The sequence below is a fragment of the Pseudophryne corroboree genome, chromosome 1 (genome assembly GCF_028390025.1).
Source record: "Pseudophryne corroboree isolate aPseCor3 chromosome 1, aPseCor3.hap2, whole genome shotgun sequence".
In the NCBI taxonomy this organism is placed as follows: Eukaryota; Metazoa; Chordata; class Amphibia; order Anura; family Myobatrachidae; genus Pseudophryne; species Pseudophryne corroboree.
This window is the reverse complement of record NC_086444.1, coordinates 23,049,966-23,067,721: the sequence shown is the minus strand read 5'-3', so window position 1 is coordinate 23,067,721 and position 17,756 is coordinate 23,049,966. Positions and strand designations below refer to the sequence as shown.

Below are 17,756 nucleotides of genomic sequence, written 5' to 3'. Positions count from 1 at the left end.
TCCACTTTATATAGCTTGTGTGCTCCCTCCACTTTATATAGCTTGTGTGCCCCTCCACTTTATATAGCTTGTGTGTCCCTCCACTTTATATAGCTTGTGTGCTCCTCCACTTTATATAGCTTGTGTGCCCCCTCCACTTTATATAGCTTGTGTGCTCCCTCCACTTTATATAGCTTGTGTGCTCCCTCCACTTTATGTAGCTTGTGTGCTCCCTCCACTTTATATAGCTTGTGTGCTCCCTCCACTTTATATAGCTTGTGTGCTCCCTCCACTTTATGTAGCTTGTGTGCTCCCTCCACTTTATATAGCTTGTGTGCTCCCTCCACTTTATATAGCTTGTGTGCCCTCTCCACTTTATATAGCTTGTGTGCACTCTCCACTTTATATAGCTTGTGTGCCCCCTCCACTTTATATAGCTTGTGTGCTCCCTCCACTTTATGTAGCTTGTGTGCTCCCTCCACTTTATATAGCTTGTGTGCTCCCTCCACTTTATATAGCTTGTGTGCTCCTCCACTTTATATAGCTTGTGTGCCCTCCACTTTATATAGCTTGTGTGCCCCTCCACTTTATATAGCTTGTGTGCTCCTCCACTTTATATAGCTTGTGTGCCCTCCACTTTATATAGCTTGTGTGCTCCCTCCACTTTATATAGCTTGTGTGCCCTCCACTTTATATAGCTTGTGTGCTCCCTCCACTTTATATAGCTTGTGTGCCCCTCCACTTTATATAGCTTGTGTGCCCCTCCACTTTATATAGCTTGTGTGCCCCTCCACTTTATATAGCTTGTGTGCTCCCTCCACTTTATATAGCTTGTGTGCTCCTCCACTTTATATAGCTTGTGTGCTCCCTCCACTTTATATAGCTCGTGTGCTCCCTCCACTTTATATAGCTCGTCCACTTTATATAGCTTGTGTGCTCCTCCACTTTATATAGCTTGTGTGCTCCTCCACTTTATATAGCTTGTGTGCTCCTCCACTTTATATAGCTTGTGTGCCCCTCCACTTTATATAGCTTGTGTGCCCCTCCACTTTATATAGCTTGTGTGCACCTCCACTTTATATAGCTTGTGTGCTCCTCCACTTTATATAGCTTGTGTGCTCCTCCACTTTATATATCTTGTGTGCTCCTCCACTTTATATAGCTTGTGTGCCCTCCACTTTATATAGCTTGTGTGCCCCCTCCACTTTATATAGCTTGTGTGCCCCTCCACTTTATATAGCTTGTGTGCCCCCTCCACTTTATATAGCTTGTGTGCCCCTCCACTTTATATAGCTTGTGTGCCCCCTCCACTTTATATAGCTTGTGTGCCCCTCCACTTTATATAGCTTGTGTGCCTCCTCCACTTTATATAGCTTGTGTGCTCCTCCACTTTATATAGCTTGTGTGCCCCCTCCACTTTATATAGCTTGTGTGCTCCTCCACTTTATATAGCTTGTGTGCTCCTCCACTTTATATAGCTTGTGTGCTCCTCCACTTTATATAGCTTGTGTGCTCCTCCACTTTATATAGCTTGTGTGCTCCTCCACTTTATATAGCTTGTGTGCTCCCTCCACTTTATATAGCTTGTGTGCCCCTCCACTTTATATAGCTTGTGTGCTACTCCACTTTATATAGCTTGTGTGCTACTCCACTTTATATAGCTTGTGTGCTCCTCCACTTTATATAGCTTGTGTGCTCCCTCCACTTTATATAGCTTGTGTGCCCCTCCACTTTATATAGCTTGTGTGCTACTCCACTTTATATAGCTTGTGTGCTCCCTCCACTTTATATAGCTTGTGTGCTCCCTCCACTTTATATAGCTTGTGTGCCCCTCCACTTTATATAGCTTGTGTGCACTCTCCACTTTATATAGCTTGTGTGCTCCCTCCACTTTATATAGCTTGTGTGCCTCCTCCACTTTATATAGCTTGTGTGCCTCCTCCACTTTATAACTTGTGTGCCCCTCCACTTTATATAGCTTGTGTGCTCCTCCACTTTATATAGCTTGTGTGCTCCCTCCACTTTATATAGCTTGATCCTGTGCTTCTGCAATTTATACATTTGATAGACTGTGCTCCTTTGTCCTTTATGTAGCCTCTTACAGTTAGTAAGTGCGAGTGATACATAAACACTGTGGCACAGGGCAGTAGTATATACACGGCACTGGTTACGCTGTCACTGTATCAGGTCCTGGAATGTGTCCTGGTCCTGATCTAACTTCACAATCCGTTGCCGAGCAACAGGAGGAGAAACATATCCGCACAACTAGGTTAGAGGATGCGACACGTTCCAATAGTCATTTAAATATTCCATTAATTAACAGAAAGAGCGCTGTAACTTACTCACTCAGAGAGTCAATCACTGCAACTACAGAGCCCCACGTCTTATATATACACGCCCGCAATCTTACGTTCATCTTCAACGCCAAACGGAGGCAGCCACAAACACACGCCAGAGGGTATATGAAGTAACACCGTAACACTATACTGCAAGGGCTTTAATATGGAAAATGGGGGGAAATAAAAGGAGCGAGAACTCTTATAAAGGACTTTCCCCTCCCCACCAGATACAGACCTCCTGTCTCAGCATCCTGTCTAAGTGGGACACAGTGATACACACTGTCTCATCAGATGCAATAACCGGTGGCTGCAGGTCCTCTCATTACCTCCTATCATCGTCCTCCTCACAGGCTCAGGAGGATATGGATCAACATGATGGCACTAGAACAGACAGCCTGGGCAGAGCCTGTAGCTATTGTACCATCTCCAGTCACTGATTATACATCGCACAAAGCGACTGCAAGATACGGACAACATCCAAATGTTTCCTGGTAAACTGCTGCAGAACCGCCTGGCAGTGGGGCTACGGCTATAGCAGAGATATAACACCGTGCAGGTATAAGCGCTTCCCAAGCACACGTTACAGACCCTAAGACTATCCCGGCTGCAAGAAAGCACAGATAACAGTGTATATATATGTATATATATATATATATATATATATATATGTATATACACACACACATACATATATACACACATATATATATATATATATATATATATACACACACACACACACACGCTGGGCTATTGCTGACATAATCAGCACAGGTGTTCCGGAACCGCCAGTCAGCCAGCGTGCGGTGGGTAAGCGGCATGGATTGTAACTTCAGCCCAGAAGCTACCGCTGCGGCACAGCCAGCTAACACCAATGACGGGCTCCCATCTATCAATGTGGATTGTGGCTTTCTGTGGGTGTGTGTGCAGATTTCCAGCAATATTCACTCTTATATTTCTGTATTTGCATCGTTTTATACATTAAGTGACAGATTGACATGCTATAGTAACATCCACCCTCACAACACATATTTCCATGCAACCCACCCACCCAGGCGTTCCTCAACCTGTTCTTCTAGAAACGTATCAGAGACTTGTACAGGCAGTCTGTGTGTTAGGAAAGCTTTATGGGATATTAATAAATGCACCAGATCCTGTGCCAGCAGAAAAATCACTGTGTGCCCAGACACAGGGCGAGACACCACCAACTTCTCTGACATGCCACGGAGCAGCCAGGGCACAAATGCACAAGTACACTGCAGTATAATGTAGTTGTGTGGAAAACTAAGGGGGACGTTCAGTGAAGTGTGAGCTGCCACGCACAGTGTTACCGCAGCTACACTGATGTCGCTGAAAGTAATGTAATAGGAGCTTTGTCAGAAAGCTGGCATGACTGCGGGCAGATTTACTAAGCCCCTGTCCCAGGCACAGGAGAGATGATGGACAGGACACTGATACACCCGTCAGGAGACACCTGGGGACTGGCGTCTCCGCCATTACGCAGGGACTGAGCGCTGGAGCAGGAGAGCGGATTCCTGATGAAGTGCGGTCCCAGCGCTACGAGCGGTGTATAAATACACCATCTTATGACACTAATTGCAGGACAGAGAAATCCTAATTCCAGTACATTTTTAGTATGTGCTACAATCGCACAAGGGATCATTAGTGGTTTTGATGTCGCTCTGCAAATAGCGGGTGTGAACGGAGCACAATGGAAAATTACAGCTAATCAGAGACAATGACTGGTGCTTCAGATGAAAGGTCTGGGGAGAAATGCAGCGTTTAGCGCCAGTTATGTCTCTGCGGAGGGAGAGCAGATGGCTGGGGCTTTGTACTCGCATTATATCTTTTCCTTTACACCAAAGGGTAACACAAGACCCCGGGGTACACGCTCTCGTCTGGGACGTCTGTATTTCATATATTATCAGTGGTTTTATGCCCTTCTTATACATCTCCGTCCTGCCGGAACGCAGCTATTCTGCTAACCCAGGACAGGATAGAAAGACTCTATAACTAAGAGAAACAACTTCATCCCCGGAATAATTAGGTGACATAAACTATTGACAGGAGAACAAGGTCCATGGGGAAGGGGTGTTTTATTCCGGGAGTGCCCAGCTCTGACCCCCTCTGGGGCGTGGAAACTGGTGCACTAATGGACAAGCTGTGAGCTGTGCAAGGACAGAAATGTATCACATATAAAGTGAAGTTGCCCATAGCAACCAGTCATTTATCTAGATGACAGTAAGAAGAGGACTTTGTCGTTATGGGCCTCTTTATAAGGTTTGATACATATCCCTGTGAGAGGGACACTTAATCCAGGTCAGATACACCAGAGATAAAATACTCGACCTAGAGGAGGCGCTGTATCCCACGGTCCAGTGTGCCCCATTGGGATGAGAGAACACGTGAGTGTATATGGGTTTCTCGCTGTCTGCAGAGTGTGGCTGCTGTAGGGACCAATGATGACACTTCATCTGAAGAAGGAGTGAAACCTGTATTCTATCCCATAATGTCAACCTAATCTGCCTGCACTGTATCACCTCAAAATACACAACCATAAATACTCACTCATGCAATCTCAAATGCTATTGTTTCCTGCTTTTCTTACTTCACCATTAAGCTGGAATTTGTTTTAAGGAGGTTCTACTACAACTCGTGTTCCTTGTGCAAAACTGATCTGTTGGGAAGACTAAGCATTTGGTGTTGGCTTGTTTCAAGATTAACCTACCTGATCGCCAGTCGCCAAGCTCTTTGCTGATCACATTACTGAGAAGGGGAGTAGGAACAAAGGGTATTTGAGCGTTATGAATGAGCTTGTTGAGAAAAGGGCCATTCCAAAGACCCCTCTGCTCAAATAACGTGACTGTGGCTGCCTTGGTGATCACAGAACACCATGCTAGTAATGTAAATTATTAATAGTCACTTTAATGAAAACAATAAGGAAAATAAAAGAATTCAACTAAGAGGAGTCATAGTAATAAACAAACATGTTTATTATTGTCAGGGCACCCATCTTCGTGGGTATGCAGCCTATCCACTCACTAGGAATCAGTGACATCACTGAGAGAGAAGCCTATCAATTCACTACGGACCAGTGACATCACTGAGAGTGCAGCCTATCCACTCACTAGGAACCAGTGACATCACTGAGAGTGAAGCCTATCCAGTCACTAGGGACCAGTGACATCACTGAAAGTGCAGCCTATCCAGTCACTAGGAGCCAGTGACATCACTAAGAATGCAGCCTATCCAGTCACTAGGAACCAGAGGCATCACTGAAAGTGCAGCCTATCCAGTCACTAGGAGCCAGTGACATCACTAAGAGTGCAGCCTATCCAGTCACTAGGAACCAAAGACATCTATGAGAGAGCAGCCTATCCAGTCACTAGGAACCAGAGACATCTATGAGAGAGCAGCCTAACCAGTCACTAGGAACCAGTGACATCATTGAGAGTGCAGCCTATCCAGTCACTAGGAGCCAGTGACATCACTGAGAGTGCAACCTATCCAGTCACTAGGAGCCAGAGACATCACTAAGAGTGCAGCCTATCCAGTCAAAAGGAACCAGCATTATCACAGAGAGTGCAGCCTTATAACAGGGGCAATGGATTCAGAGAGTCCAGTGAGTAATACTCTCAAAGATACTGTAATAATGTAATTCTGTAAGTGGGTGAGTATTTTTTCTTGAGTACTGAACAAACACAACACACTAGCCAAACTCTGCTCTTAAAAAAGGGCACTGAATTGTCCACAATAAAATTTTCAAGCACCACAAAAGATGGATGTATAAACTTTGTTTGACACCACAATCTTTCTGCATCAGTATAACAGGAAAAGGCCATCAGTAATCTGTGCTTCTGGGGACCCTGCTCCTTCCACTATACAACGCTCAGTCTGTGGCTTCCTGCCGCCTCCATTCCCCTCCTCACATCATGTCACTGCCCCTGTCACATGCAGCCCTGTCCTCACTGACACATCACTCATCTCCTGATATACTCTGTGCTGCTGGGGACCCTGCTCCTCCCACTATATAACTCCCAGTCTGTGGCTTCCTGCTGCCTCCATTCCCCTCCTCACATCATATCACTGCCCCTGTCACATGCATCCCTGTCGTCACTGACACATCACTCATCTCCTGATATACTCTGTGCTGCTGGGGGACCCTGCTCCTCCCACTATATAACTCTCAGTCTGTGGCTTCCTGCTGCCTCCATTCCCCTCCTCACATCATGTCACTGCCCCTGTCACATGCAGCCCTGTCCTCATTGACACATCCCTCATCTCCTAATATACTCTGTGCTGCTGGGGACCCTGCTCCTCCCACAATATAACTCACAGTCTGTGGCTTCCTGCTGCCTCCATTCCCCTCCTCAGATCATGTCACTGCCCCTGTCACATGCAGCCCTGTCCTCACTGACACATCACTCATCTCCTGATAAACTCTGTGCTGCTGGGGGACCGGGTTCCTCCCACTATATAACTCTCAGTCTGTGGCTTCCTGCTGCCTCCATTCCCCTCCTCAGATAATGTCACTGCCCCTGTCACATGCAGCCCTGTCCTCACTGACACATCACTCATCTCCTGATATACTCTGTGCTGCTGGAGACTCTGCTCCTCCCACTATATAACTCTCAGAATGTGGCTTCCTGCCGCCTCCATTCCCCTCCTCACATCATGTCACTGCCCCTGTCACATGCAGCCCTGACTCACTGACACATCCCTCATCTCCTAATATACTCTGTGCTGCTGGGGACCCTGCTCCTCCCACAATATAACTGTCAGTCTGTGGCTTCCTGCTGCCTCCATTCCCCTCCTCAGATAATGTCACTGCCCCTGTCACATGCAGCCCTGTCCTCACTGACACATCACTCATCTCCTGATATACTCTGTGCTGCTGGGGACCCTGCTCCTCCCACTATATAACTCTCAGTCTGTGGCCTCCTGCTGCCTCCATTCACCTCCTCACATCATGTCACTGCCCCTGTCACATGCAGCCCTGTCCTCACTGACACATCACTCATCTCCTGATATACTCTGTGAGTTATATTGGTGGAGGAGCATGGTACACAGCAGCACAGAGTATATCAGGAGATGAGTGATGTGTCAGTGAGGACAGGGCAGCATGTGACAGGGGCAGTGACATGATGTGAGGAGGGGAATGGAGGCAGCAGGAAGCCACAGACTGTGAGTTATATTGGTGGAGGAGCATGGTACCCAGCAGCACAGTCTGTGGCTTCCTGCTGCCTCAATTCCCATCCTCACATCATGTCACTGCCCCTGTCACATGCAGCACTGCCCTCACTGACACATCACTCATCTCCTGATACACTCTGTGCTGCTGGGGATCCTGCTCCTCCCACTATATAACTCTCAGTCTGTGGCTTCCTGCTGCCTCAATTCCCATCCTCACATCATGTCACTGCCCCTGTCACATGCAGCCCTGTCCTCACTGACACATCACTAATCTCCTGATATACTCTGTGCTGCTGTGGACCCTGCTCCTCCCACTATATAACTCTCAGTCTGTGTTTTCCTGCTGCCTCCATTCCCCTCCTCACATCATGTCACTGCCCCTGTCACATGCAGCCCTGTCCTCACTGACACATCACTCATCTCCTGATATACTCTGTGCTGCTGTGGACCCTGCTCGTCCCACTATATATCTCTCAGTCTGTGGCTTCCTGCTGCCTCCATTCCCCTCCTCACATCATGTCACATGCAGCCCTGTCCTCACTGACACATCACTCATCTCCTGATATACTCTGTGCTGCTGGGTACCATGCTCCTCCCACTATATAACTCTCAGTATGTGGCTTCCTGCTGCCTCCATTCCCCTCCTCACATCATGTCACTGCCCCTGTCACATGCAGCCCTGTCCTCACTGACACATCACTCCTCTCCTGATATACTCTGTGCTGCTGGGGACCCTGCTCCTCCCACTATATAACTCTCAGTCTGTGGCTTCCTGCTGCCTCCATTCCCCTCCTCACATCATGTCACTGCCCCTGTCACATGCAGCCCTGTCCTCACTGACACATCACTCATCTCCTGATATACTCTGTGCTGCTGGGTACCATGCTCCTCCCACTATATAACTCTCAGTATGTGGCTTCCTGCTGCCTCCATTCCCCCCCTCACATCATGTCACTGCCCCTGTCACATGCAGCCCTGTCCTCACTGACACATCACTCATCTCCTGATATACTCTGTGCTGCCATGTAACCCTGCTCCTTCCAGCATACATCTGTTTTATTTCATAACCCAATATTATCAGGTAATCACTGCGTCCCAGACATTCCTGAAATACTCTGCACTATTGTCTGAATGTTTACAGATTATCCTGTTTCCACGCACTTCAAAAACGGAAGACATTCTAGCAGTAAGTTGTGGCTAGTGCACAGTACAGGCAGCCTGGGTTACATATTATGTAAACCCTCTAGAATAGGAAGTTACAATATAAAGGAGACTGAGCAAACAAAGGGACAGAAGCCTCCGACATACTATACACTAGCATCATCTTACCCAGCGGCAGTCAGGGAATATACAGATACCGGTGTAATGCGATGTGTTGGCAGCCTAAGGCCCGTGACTAAGCAATGAGGCCTCCTTACATCAGATCTGAGCTTAGCGAGGGATTAAACTGCGATACGAGCTGCCGACGTGCCGCACACACACAGCTCCTCGCAGTGCCCGGGGCCCTTCTCTCAGATAGCAGAGTGCCGCTACTGAGCCCCCGAATCACCACACTCTACTCCAGAGACAGCGGAACCCTCGCTGTGTCCTCATTATCAGACGCACACAGCCATAATGACGGAACATACAAATTACACAGAAGCTTTGGAATGGTGTGTGCAGCTCCATATACATTACCCTGAATTTATTGCATTAGAGAAAAAAACCTGATCTATGGGCCTAATTCAGACCTGATCGCAGCAGCAAATTTGTTAGCAGTTGGGCAAAACCATGGGGGTAATTCTGAGTTGATCGCAGCAGTAAGTTTGTTAGCAATTGGGCAAAACCATGTGCACTGCAGGGGGGGCAGATATAACATGTGCAGAGAGAGTTAGATTTGGGTGGGGTGTGTTTAAACTGAAATCTAAACTGCAGTGTAAAAATAAAGCAGTCAGTATTTACCATAAACAGAAACATAATAACCCACACTAATCAATGAGGCTGCCTGTACTTCTGCCCCCAAGGAACCATTACTCGCCCTTCTGACCAACCCTATACAATCTGGTAATATCTGCTGATACATTACTCGGACACACATCTGCTGATACATTACTCGGAGACACATCTGCTGATACATTACTCGGAGACACATCTGCTGATACATTACTCGGACACACATCTGCTGATACATTACTCGGACACACATCTGCTGATACATTACTCGGACACACATCTGCTGATACATTACTCGGACACACATCTGCTGATACATTACTCGGAGACACATCTACTGATACATTACTCGGAGACACATCTGCTGATACATTACTCGGACACGCATCTGCTGATACATTACTCGGACACGCATCTGCTGATACATTACTCGGACACGCATCTGCTGATACATTACTCGGACACACATCTGCTGATACATTACTCGGAGACACATCTACTGATACATTACTCGGAGACACATCTGCTGATACATTACTCGGACACACATCTGCTGATACATTACTCGGAGACACATCTGCTGATACATTACTCGGAGACACATCTGCTGATACATTACTCAGACACACATCTGCTGATACATTACTCGGAGACACATCTGCTGATACATTACTCTGACACACACCTGCTGATACATTACTCGGAGACACATCTGCTGATACATTACTCGGACACACATCTGCTGATACATTACTCGGACACACATCTGCTGATACATTACTCGGACACACATCTGCTGATACATTACTCGGAGACACATCTGCTGATACATTACTCGGACACACATCTGCTGATACATTACTCAGACACACATCTGCTGATACATTACTCGGAGACACATCTGCTGATACATTACTCTGACACACACCTGCTGATACATTACTCGGAGACACATCTGCTGATACATTACTCGGACACACATCTGCTGATACATTACTCGGACACACATCTGCTGATACATTACTCGGAGACACATCTGCTGATACATTACTCGGAGACACATCTGCTGATACATTACTCAGACACACATCTGCTGATACATCACTCGGACACACATCTGCTGATACATTACTCGGAGACACATCTGCTGATACATTACTCGGACACACATCTGCTGATACATTACTCGGAGAAACATCTGCTGATTAATTACTCGGAGACACATCTGCTGATACATTACTCGGAGACACATCTGCTGATACATTACTCAGACACACATCTGCTGATACATTACTCAGAGACACATCTGCTGATACATTACTCGGAGACACATCTGCTGATACATTACTCGGAGACACATCTGCTGATACATTACTCAGACACACATCTGCTGATACATTACTCGGAGACACATCTGCTGATACATTACTCGGAGACACATCTGCTGATACATTACTCGGAGACACATCTGCTGATACATTACTCAGACACACATCTGCTGATACATTACTCGGACACACATCTGCTGATACATTACTCGGAGACACATCTGCTGATACATTACTCGGACACACATCTGCTGATACATTACTCGGACACACATCTGCTGATACATTACTCGGAGACACATCTGCTGATACATTACTCGGACACACATCTGCTGATACATTACTCGGACACACATCTGTTGATACATTACTCGGAGACACATCTGCTGATACATTACTCAGACACACATCTGCTGATACATTACTCGGACACACATCTGCTGATACATTACTCTGAGAAACATCTGCTGATACATTACTCGGACACACATCTGCTGATACATTACTCGGAGACACATCTGCTGATACATTACTCTGACACATCTGCTGATACATTACTCGGACACACATCTGCTGATACATTACTGAGACACACATCTGCTGATACATTACTCTGACACATCTGCTGATACATTACTCGGACACATCTGCTGATACATTACTCAGACACACATCTGCTGATACATTACTCGGACACACATCTGCTGATACATTACTCGGAGACACATCTGCTGATACATTACTCGGAGACACATCTGCTGATACATTACTCGGAGACACATCTGCTGATACATTACTCGGACACACATCTGCTGATACATTACTCGGAGAAACATCTGCTGATACATTACTCGGAGACACATCTGCTGATACATTACTCGGAGACACATCTGCTGATACATTACTCAGACACACATCTGCTGATACATTACTCGGACACACATCTGCTGATACATTACTCGGAGACACATCTGCTGATACATTACTCGGAGACACATCTGCTGATACATTACTCAGACACACATCTGCTGATACATTACTCTGACACATCTGCTGATACATTACTCGGACACACATCTGCTGATACATTACTCGGAGACACATCTGCTGATACATTACTCGGAGACACATCTGCTGATACATTACTCGGAGAAACATCTGCTGATACATTACTCTGACACATCTGCTGATACATTACTCGGAGACACATCTGCTGATACATTACTCGGAGACACATCTGCTGATACATTACTCGGACACACATCTGTTGATACATTACTCGGACACACATCTGCTGATACATTACTCGGACACACATCTGCTGATACATTACTCGGACACACATCTGTTGATACATTACTCGGACACACATCTGCTGATACATTACTCGGAGACACATCTGCTGATACATTACTCAGACACATCTGCTGATACATTACTCGGAGACACATCTGCTGATACATTACTCAGACACACATCTGCTGATACATTACTCGGAGACACATCTGTTGATACATTACTCGGACACACATCTGCTGATACATTACTCGGAGACACATCTGCTGATACATTACTCGGACACACATCTGCTGATACATTACTCTGACACATCTGCTGATACATTACTCGGAGACACATCTGCTGATACATTACTCGGAGAAACATCTGCTGATACATTACTCGGAGACACATCTGCTGATACATTACTCGGAGAAACATCTGCTGATACATTACTCTGAGACACATCTGCTGATACATTACTCAGACACACATCTCCTGATACATTACTCTGACACATCTGCTGATACATTACTCGGAGACACATCTGCTGATACATTACTCGGAGACACATCTGCTGATACATTACTCGGAGACACATCTGCTGATACATTACTCGGAGACACATCTGCTGATACATTACTCGGAGACACATCTGCTGATACATTACTCGGAGACACATCTGCTGATACATTACTCAGACACAATGTAACGCAGGTGCCTCCCTGCACTGCAGAACGGAAGGGTCGGCATCACCGTCTGTGCAAGTGGTGACCAGGAACATTTAGAATATAGCGTCTACAGTATCAATCACCAATCATCACACAGTTACAGTATTCCATACAGCTGGGGAACCTTGGTGTCGCTATAGCAGCTGGTCACTACTACTAGAACCATATTGGGAGGAGGGAGGGGTGGGGTGTATTAAGCCTTGGAGAGAGATAAAGTTGAGAAGTTGCTCAAAGCAACCAATATTCTGAACATATTACCCGTAAGACGACCACCGCCAATATGTATGGGGATGAGCCCGCTGCTCGGAGCACAGTGGGATCTATTCTGGGTGGAGGAAGGGCCGCATGGGGCCACCCTGGACTCATATGTCCAAATACATTGCGCCCCAAGTAAAGATAACGCCACTGTGCTGACGCGATATGTGGTCATTGGAAGTAATGTCCCCAATTATATTACACTTTGTTTCACTGTTTATCTGCTGTTACAAATAACGAGACAGACAGAAAAGACAATCATCCCGTGGTGTCACACATAGCACGGGCCGACGGTGCGCAACTTACAAGTGGAATTTCTCCTCCCACACCGGATTCAGGTTCCCGTATATCGTCTTCGTTCTCTTCTTGGTCTTTCCCACTTGTACAGTGACATAGGGATCGCTGGAGCCGGTCTTGTCTTTGGCTTGTAGGCCCTGAGCGCACAGAACTGGGGGGGTGGGGGAGGAAAGATCTGTGTGAGGTCGCCCCATGTACGGGTGTCAGGCATATATATTAGCGCTACAAGAAATTATATAAACAACACCATATATATGTATACTGGAAGTCCAATGTTCTGGTCTTCCAGTATATCAAATATATATATATATATATATATATATATATATATATAAAACACCTCCAGCAAATTGAATCAGTGGGCGCTCTCAATCACTTTAACTGGTTACCAACTAAAAATTGACGATTATGGCTTTACGCAATTTATTAAAAGCAAAGTATTGCCCAATCTAGACAGAGGTAACCCTTTTTCACAATTACAGATCACAATATATGTCAAATGTACAATAGTGTAGGGTTTCTTTTCTCTCTGTCTTCAACCCTGACGCGTTTCGTCTTTCGTGGACTTCTTCAGAGGGATGGTCAACACAGCAAATGGTCAGTCCATGAAGCAACCATATATGAATTCAATGGGTTGAAACACTCTAATGCTCAAAAATGTTGAACACTTTAGACTAAATAAGCAAAGGACCTCTTTCCAAAAAACATGCTGGTCCAAATGGTAAATGGGTAAACATCCCAGTAGTAGTTCCTATGTGCTCTCCCAAGTGCAAGGTGAGTTGCACTTGGGAGAGCACATAGGAACTACTGCTGTATCTGTGGCCTATTTCTCTCACACATCATTATTTTGAGGCTCACCCAAAGTGGGATATTTACCCATTTACCATTTGGACCAGCATGTTTTTTGGAAAGAGGTCCTTTGTTAATTTAGTCTAAAGTATTCAAAATTTTTGAGCATTAGAGTGTTTCAACCCATTGAATTCATATATGGTTGCTTCATGGACTTACCATTTGCTGTGTTGACCATCTCTCTGAAGAAGTCCACGACGGACGAAACGCATCAGGGTTGAATAAAGAGAGAAAAGAAACCCTACACTATTGTACATTTGACATATATTGTGATCTGTAATTGTGAAAAAGGGTTACCTCTGTCTAGATTGGGCAATACTTTGCTTTTAATAAATTGTGTAAAGCCATAATCATTTGGTCAATTTTTAGTTGGTAACCAGTTAAAGTGATTGAGAGCGCCCACTGATTCAATTTGCTGGAGGTGTTGTTTTGTATGGTCCACACTAACAGGAGGATCGAATTGGAGGGCTGCCGCACCAGCGCAGTAATTAGGTACAATTGTGTTTTGATATATATATATAATACAAAGTAACATATAAGGATCATACAATGGGCAGCGCAATATGGCACGCGAGCCCAGTCTATACCATTCCCTTTACATTTGCCCCAAATACCCCGGCATCCCCGCGCCCCCATACCGTACAGCTGACATAATACGGGTAATGCCGGGACAGTGGCAGAAGGAAATCTGGGCCCCAGTATATAGCTACATATCTAGTGCGGACATTTACAGGACAGAAGCAAGGTTCTCCTCTGCCGCAGACCAGGCGCTGCGGCAGACTCACCGGTGATGGTGATCTTGGCGGACCACTTTGATGTGCCGTCCAGTACGCTTTGCTTCACAGTCTTCATCTGCTGCGCGTGGGCCACTTTGCCCACATTAAAGACGTCTCGGATGACGTCAAAGATCTCTGGCTTGTTCCTCTCCCTGATCTTCATTCGGTCCTTCATTGCCATGATGATATTCTGAGTGCGGTCCTCTGCGCCGTGCTTGGAGCTCTTCTCAGCAGCACCTGCGGAGCACATGACACATGGAGACCAGCAATATAAACGGAATATACAGCGACAAGTGAATGGCCGCCCCGCGCCCGGTACTTTGTTTCATAGAGAACCTCTATCTTTGCTGCAAGTCCGTCTCTGTCATTTCTCAGTGACTGTGCCCTCAGGAGAATACCGTACCCCTCTGCGCGTATTTATTGCATGTTCCGATCTATTGTGAAACACCTGGAGGTGCGTTATAGCACATGTAATGAATCGCTGCATATTAACCAGCTACATAGTGAGAATGAGATCGGCTGCTCACTGATGGGGCAAACACAGCCAAGAATACGCTACACTGGGGCAAAGCCGCTGCGAGGTGTAACAAAGGATGGTGTCTCCCTAATGGAGGAAATGGATCTAATCCTCGGGGCCACTCTTGCTGCAGTCCTACTACCGAAAGGTCTATAGGGAAAATAAAACAACCTACAGTACATTAGCACAGAAGTGTAGATTGTTTTATTACAACCTACATTAGAATTCCTATCTGTATGACTTACTTGCCCACACCAGCTTATCTGTTACCTACTTGGCTGATGTATAGCAAACCGAAGACAAATTCCTAGTATACGCAAGTATACCTGGCCAATAAATCTCATTTTGAAGACGCCTTCCAGCATTTTATCAGAGATACAACACTTTTGACAGGACTTAGCAACACTGGCCCTGATTCAGGTTTGTAAGTAGAGCAAATGATCAAGCAACTTTGCAAAACCATGTGCACTGCAGGGGACAGATGTAACATGTGCAGAAAGAGTTAGATTTGAGTGGGTTATATTGTTTCTGTGCAGTGTAAATACTGGCTGCTTTATTTTTACACTGCACTTTAGATTTCAGTTTGCACACACCCCACACAAATCTAACTCTCTCTGAACATGTTACATCTGCCCCACCTGCAGTGCACATGGTTTTGTCCAGTCTCTTGCTTTTGTGCTTTACTTACAAATCTGAATCAGGCGCACTGATTGTGGTTATGTTCTCTGTTTCTTAGGCCCTGACCTTTTGCACCTGTTTCTAATTCGAGACAGAAAGTCAAAATATATGTAATCCCTTTCTTTGGCCCTGCTCTCCGTGATCTACTAAAAACAACTTTGGGGTTCCTCTAGAACAGTGGTTCACACGTGGGTGCTGCGGGGCACTTTTAGCGGTGCCACCTTTGGGTGGTCCTACATCAAATCAAATTTTTGGTCATTGTGACTGGACAAACAGAAGTGCAAACCTTTCCACCATCAGAGAAATGGATAACCGGTAAGCACAATGTACTTCATTTAATGATATCTGATAATGTTCTATGCCATTCTGAGAGGCCCTTATTGCAATACTGGTGGCAAGCCACCCCCTATCCAGCCTTGACCCCTATCACTGCAGGCTTTGGAGCACCCCGGAACCTGGCTATACAGTGTTATTATATGTGAGCTATGTCTGCTGTCCTGATACAGTATATCACATTATAACCCACACGCTTTCTTCATATAAGCTGGAACCCCTGGATAATAGACATGTGGCTACACTAGCCCAGGCCGCAGGGGAAACAAGGCACTTACGTTGTAGGCAGTCAGCATTCAGTAAGTCTTGGCACTTTTCATGACACTTGACCCCACATTCGGAGCAGCGCATTCCTTGCCGGGCGATGCCCCACAGTAGGCCCTCACACTCATAGCAGTAGGTGGGGGTAGTGGCGGTCCACACCTCGAAGTTGTGAGGCGTTGTGCAGGAGATGGGGTAGATTAAGGCTTGGAGAGTTTTTTTGTAAACGTGCGATTTCTGCAAAGCAACAGAAGCGGAGAGGAGACGTTATCTGTGTGCAGTCCTGCATGGGCGATGGGTCACAGGAACGCTCATAGGGCACAGGTCTGGGGTAACAATCTGGTGTCATGCGTCCCAGTAACTGCAATCTGCTCTTCCACATCTCCATTACTACTTAGCTCAAACTTCTGTACCCGTGACACAATGCAGAACCCCCCACGAGCAGCTCAGCGAGCTATGGATCCCGCGCCCTCTGCCACCACTTAAGTCAAAAATTTAAAAAATAAAACAGTTTCGGGGCACACATGGATGCGGGCGAGTTTGTTCTGCATGTCAAAGATCTTTATTAATTTGCAGTCCGGCCATGATGCAATAAGATTAATGTTTTAACGGTGCCATCTTTTCATATGAACATACCCGCAGTTCTATGCCAGGTGCAGTATATTTCACTTATGGGATTAACATATGGTAAGACAATCGCCCACACGCCTCCTTCTTTAAAAATATACAATGTGAACTCAGTAGATGAAGTTGACATTTCAAGGATGCGCAGAGACTTCAGTGAAACGGTCTTTGTGTAATGAACAATGCCCAGCCTGCGTCATAATCTGTATGGTTAGAGAGGGAGATCTGTACGCCAGTGGGCAGCTGTGCCAGTATCAGCAGCCAGATCTGCACTAACGCTTGCGGTAACATTGTGGCAGAGGATCTGCACTAACACTTGTGGCGTGTCGTTACATTGTGGCAGAGGATCTGCACTAACACTTGTGTCTTGTCGCTACATTGTGGCA

At 46.0% G+C, this 17,756-nt stretch overlaps 1 protein-coding gene across 4 annotated transcripts in view; it reads right to left on the bottom strand.

The window, feature by feature from the left end:
* Positions 1–17,756, bottom strand: part of UNC13B (unc-13 homolog B) — a 341,072-nt gene that overhangs the window by 272,422 nt on the left and 50,894 nt on the right. For all 4 annotated transcript variants that reach the window (XM_063957658.1, XM_063957634.1, XM_063957642.1 and 1 more), the window contains exons 7-9: positions 16,764–16,983; positions 14,967–15,194; positions 13,342–13,483 (exon numbers count right to left, since the gene is read on the bottom strand). In XM_063957658.1, coding sequence (XP_063813728.1) covers positions 13,342–13,483; positions 14,967–15,194; positions 16,764–16,983 — 590 coding nt within the window. The remainder of the gene's footprint in view (positions 1–13,341; positions 13,484–14,966; positions 15,195–16,763; positions 16,984–17,756) is intronic.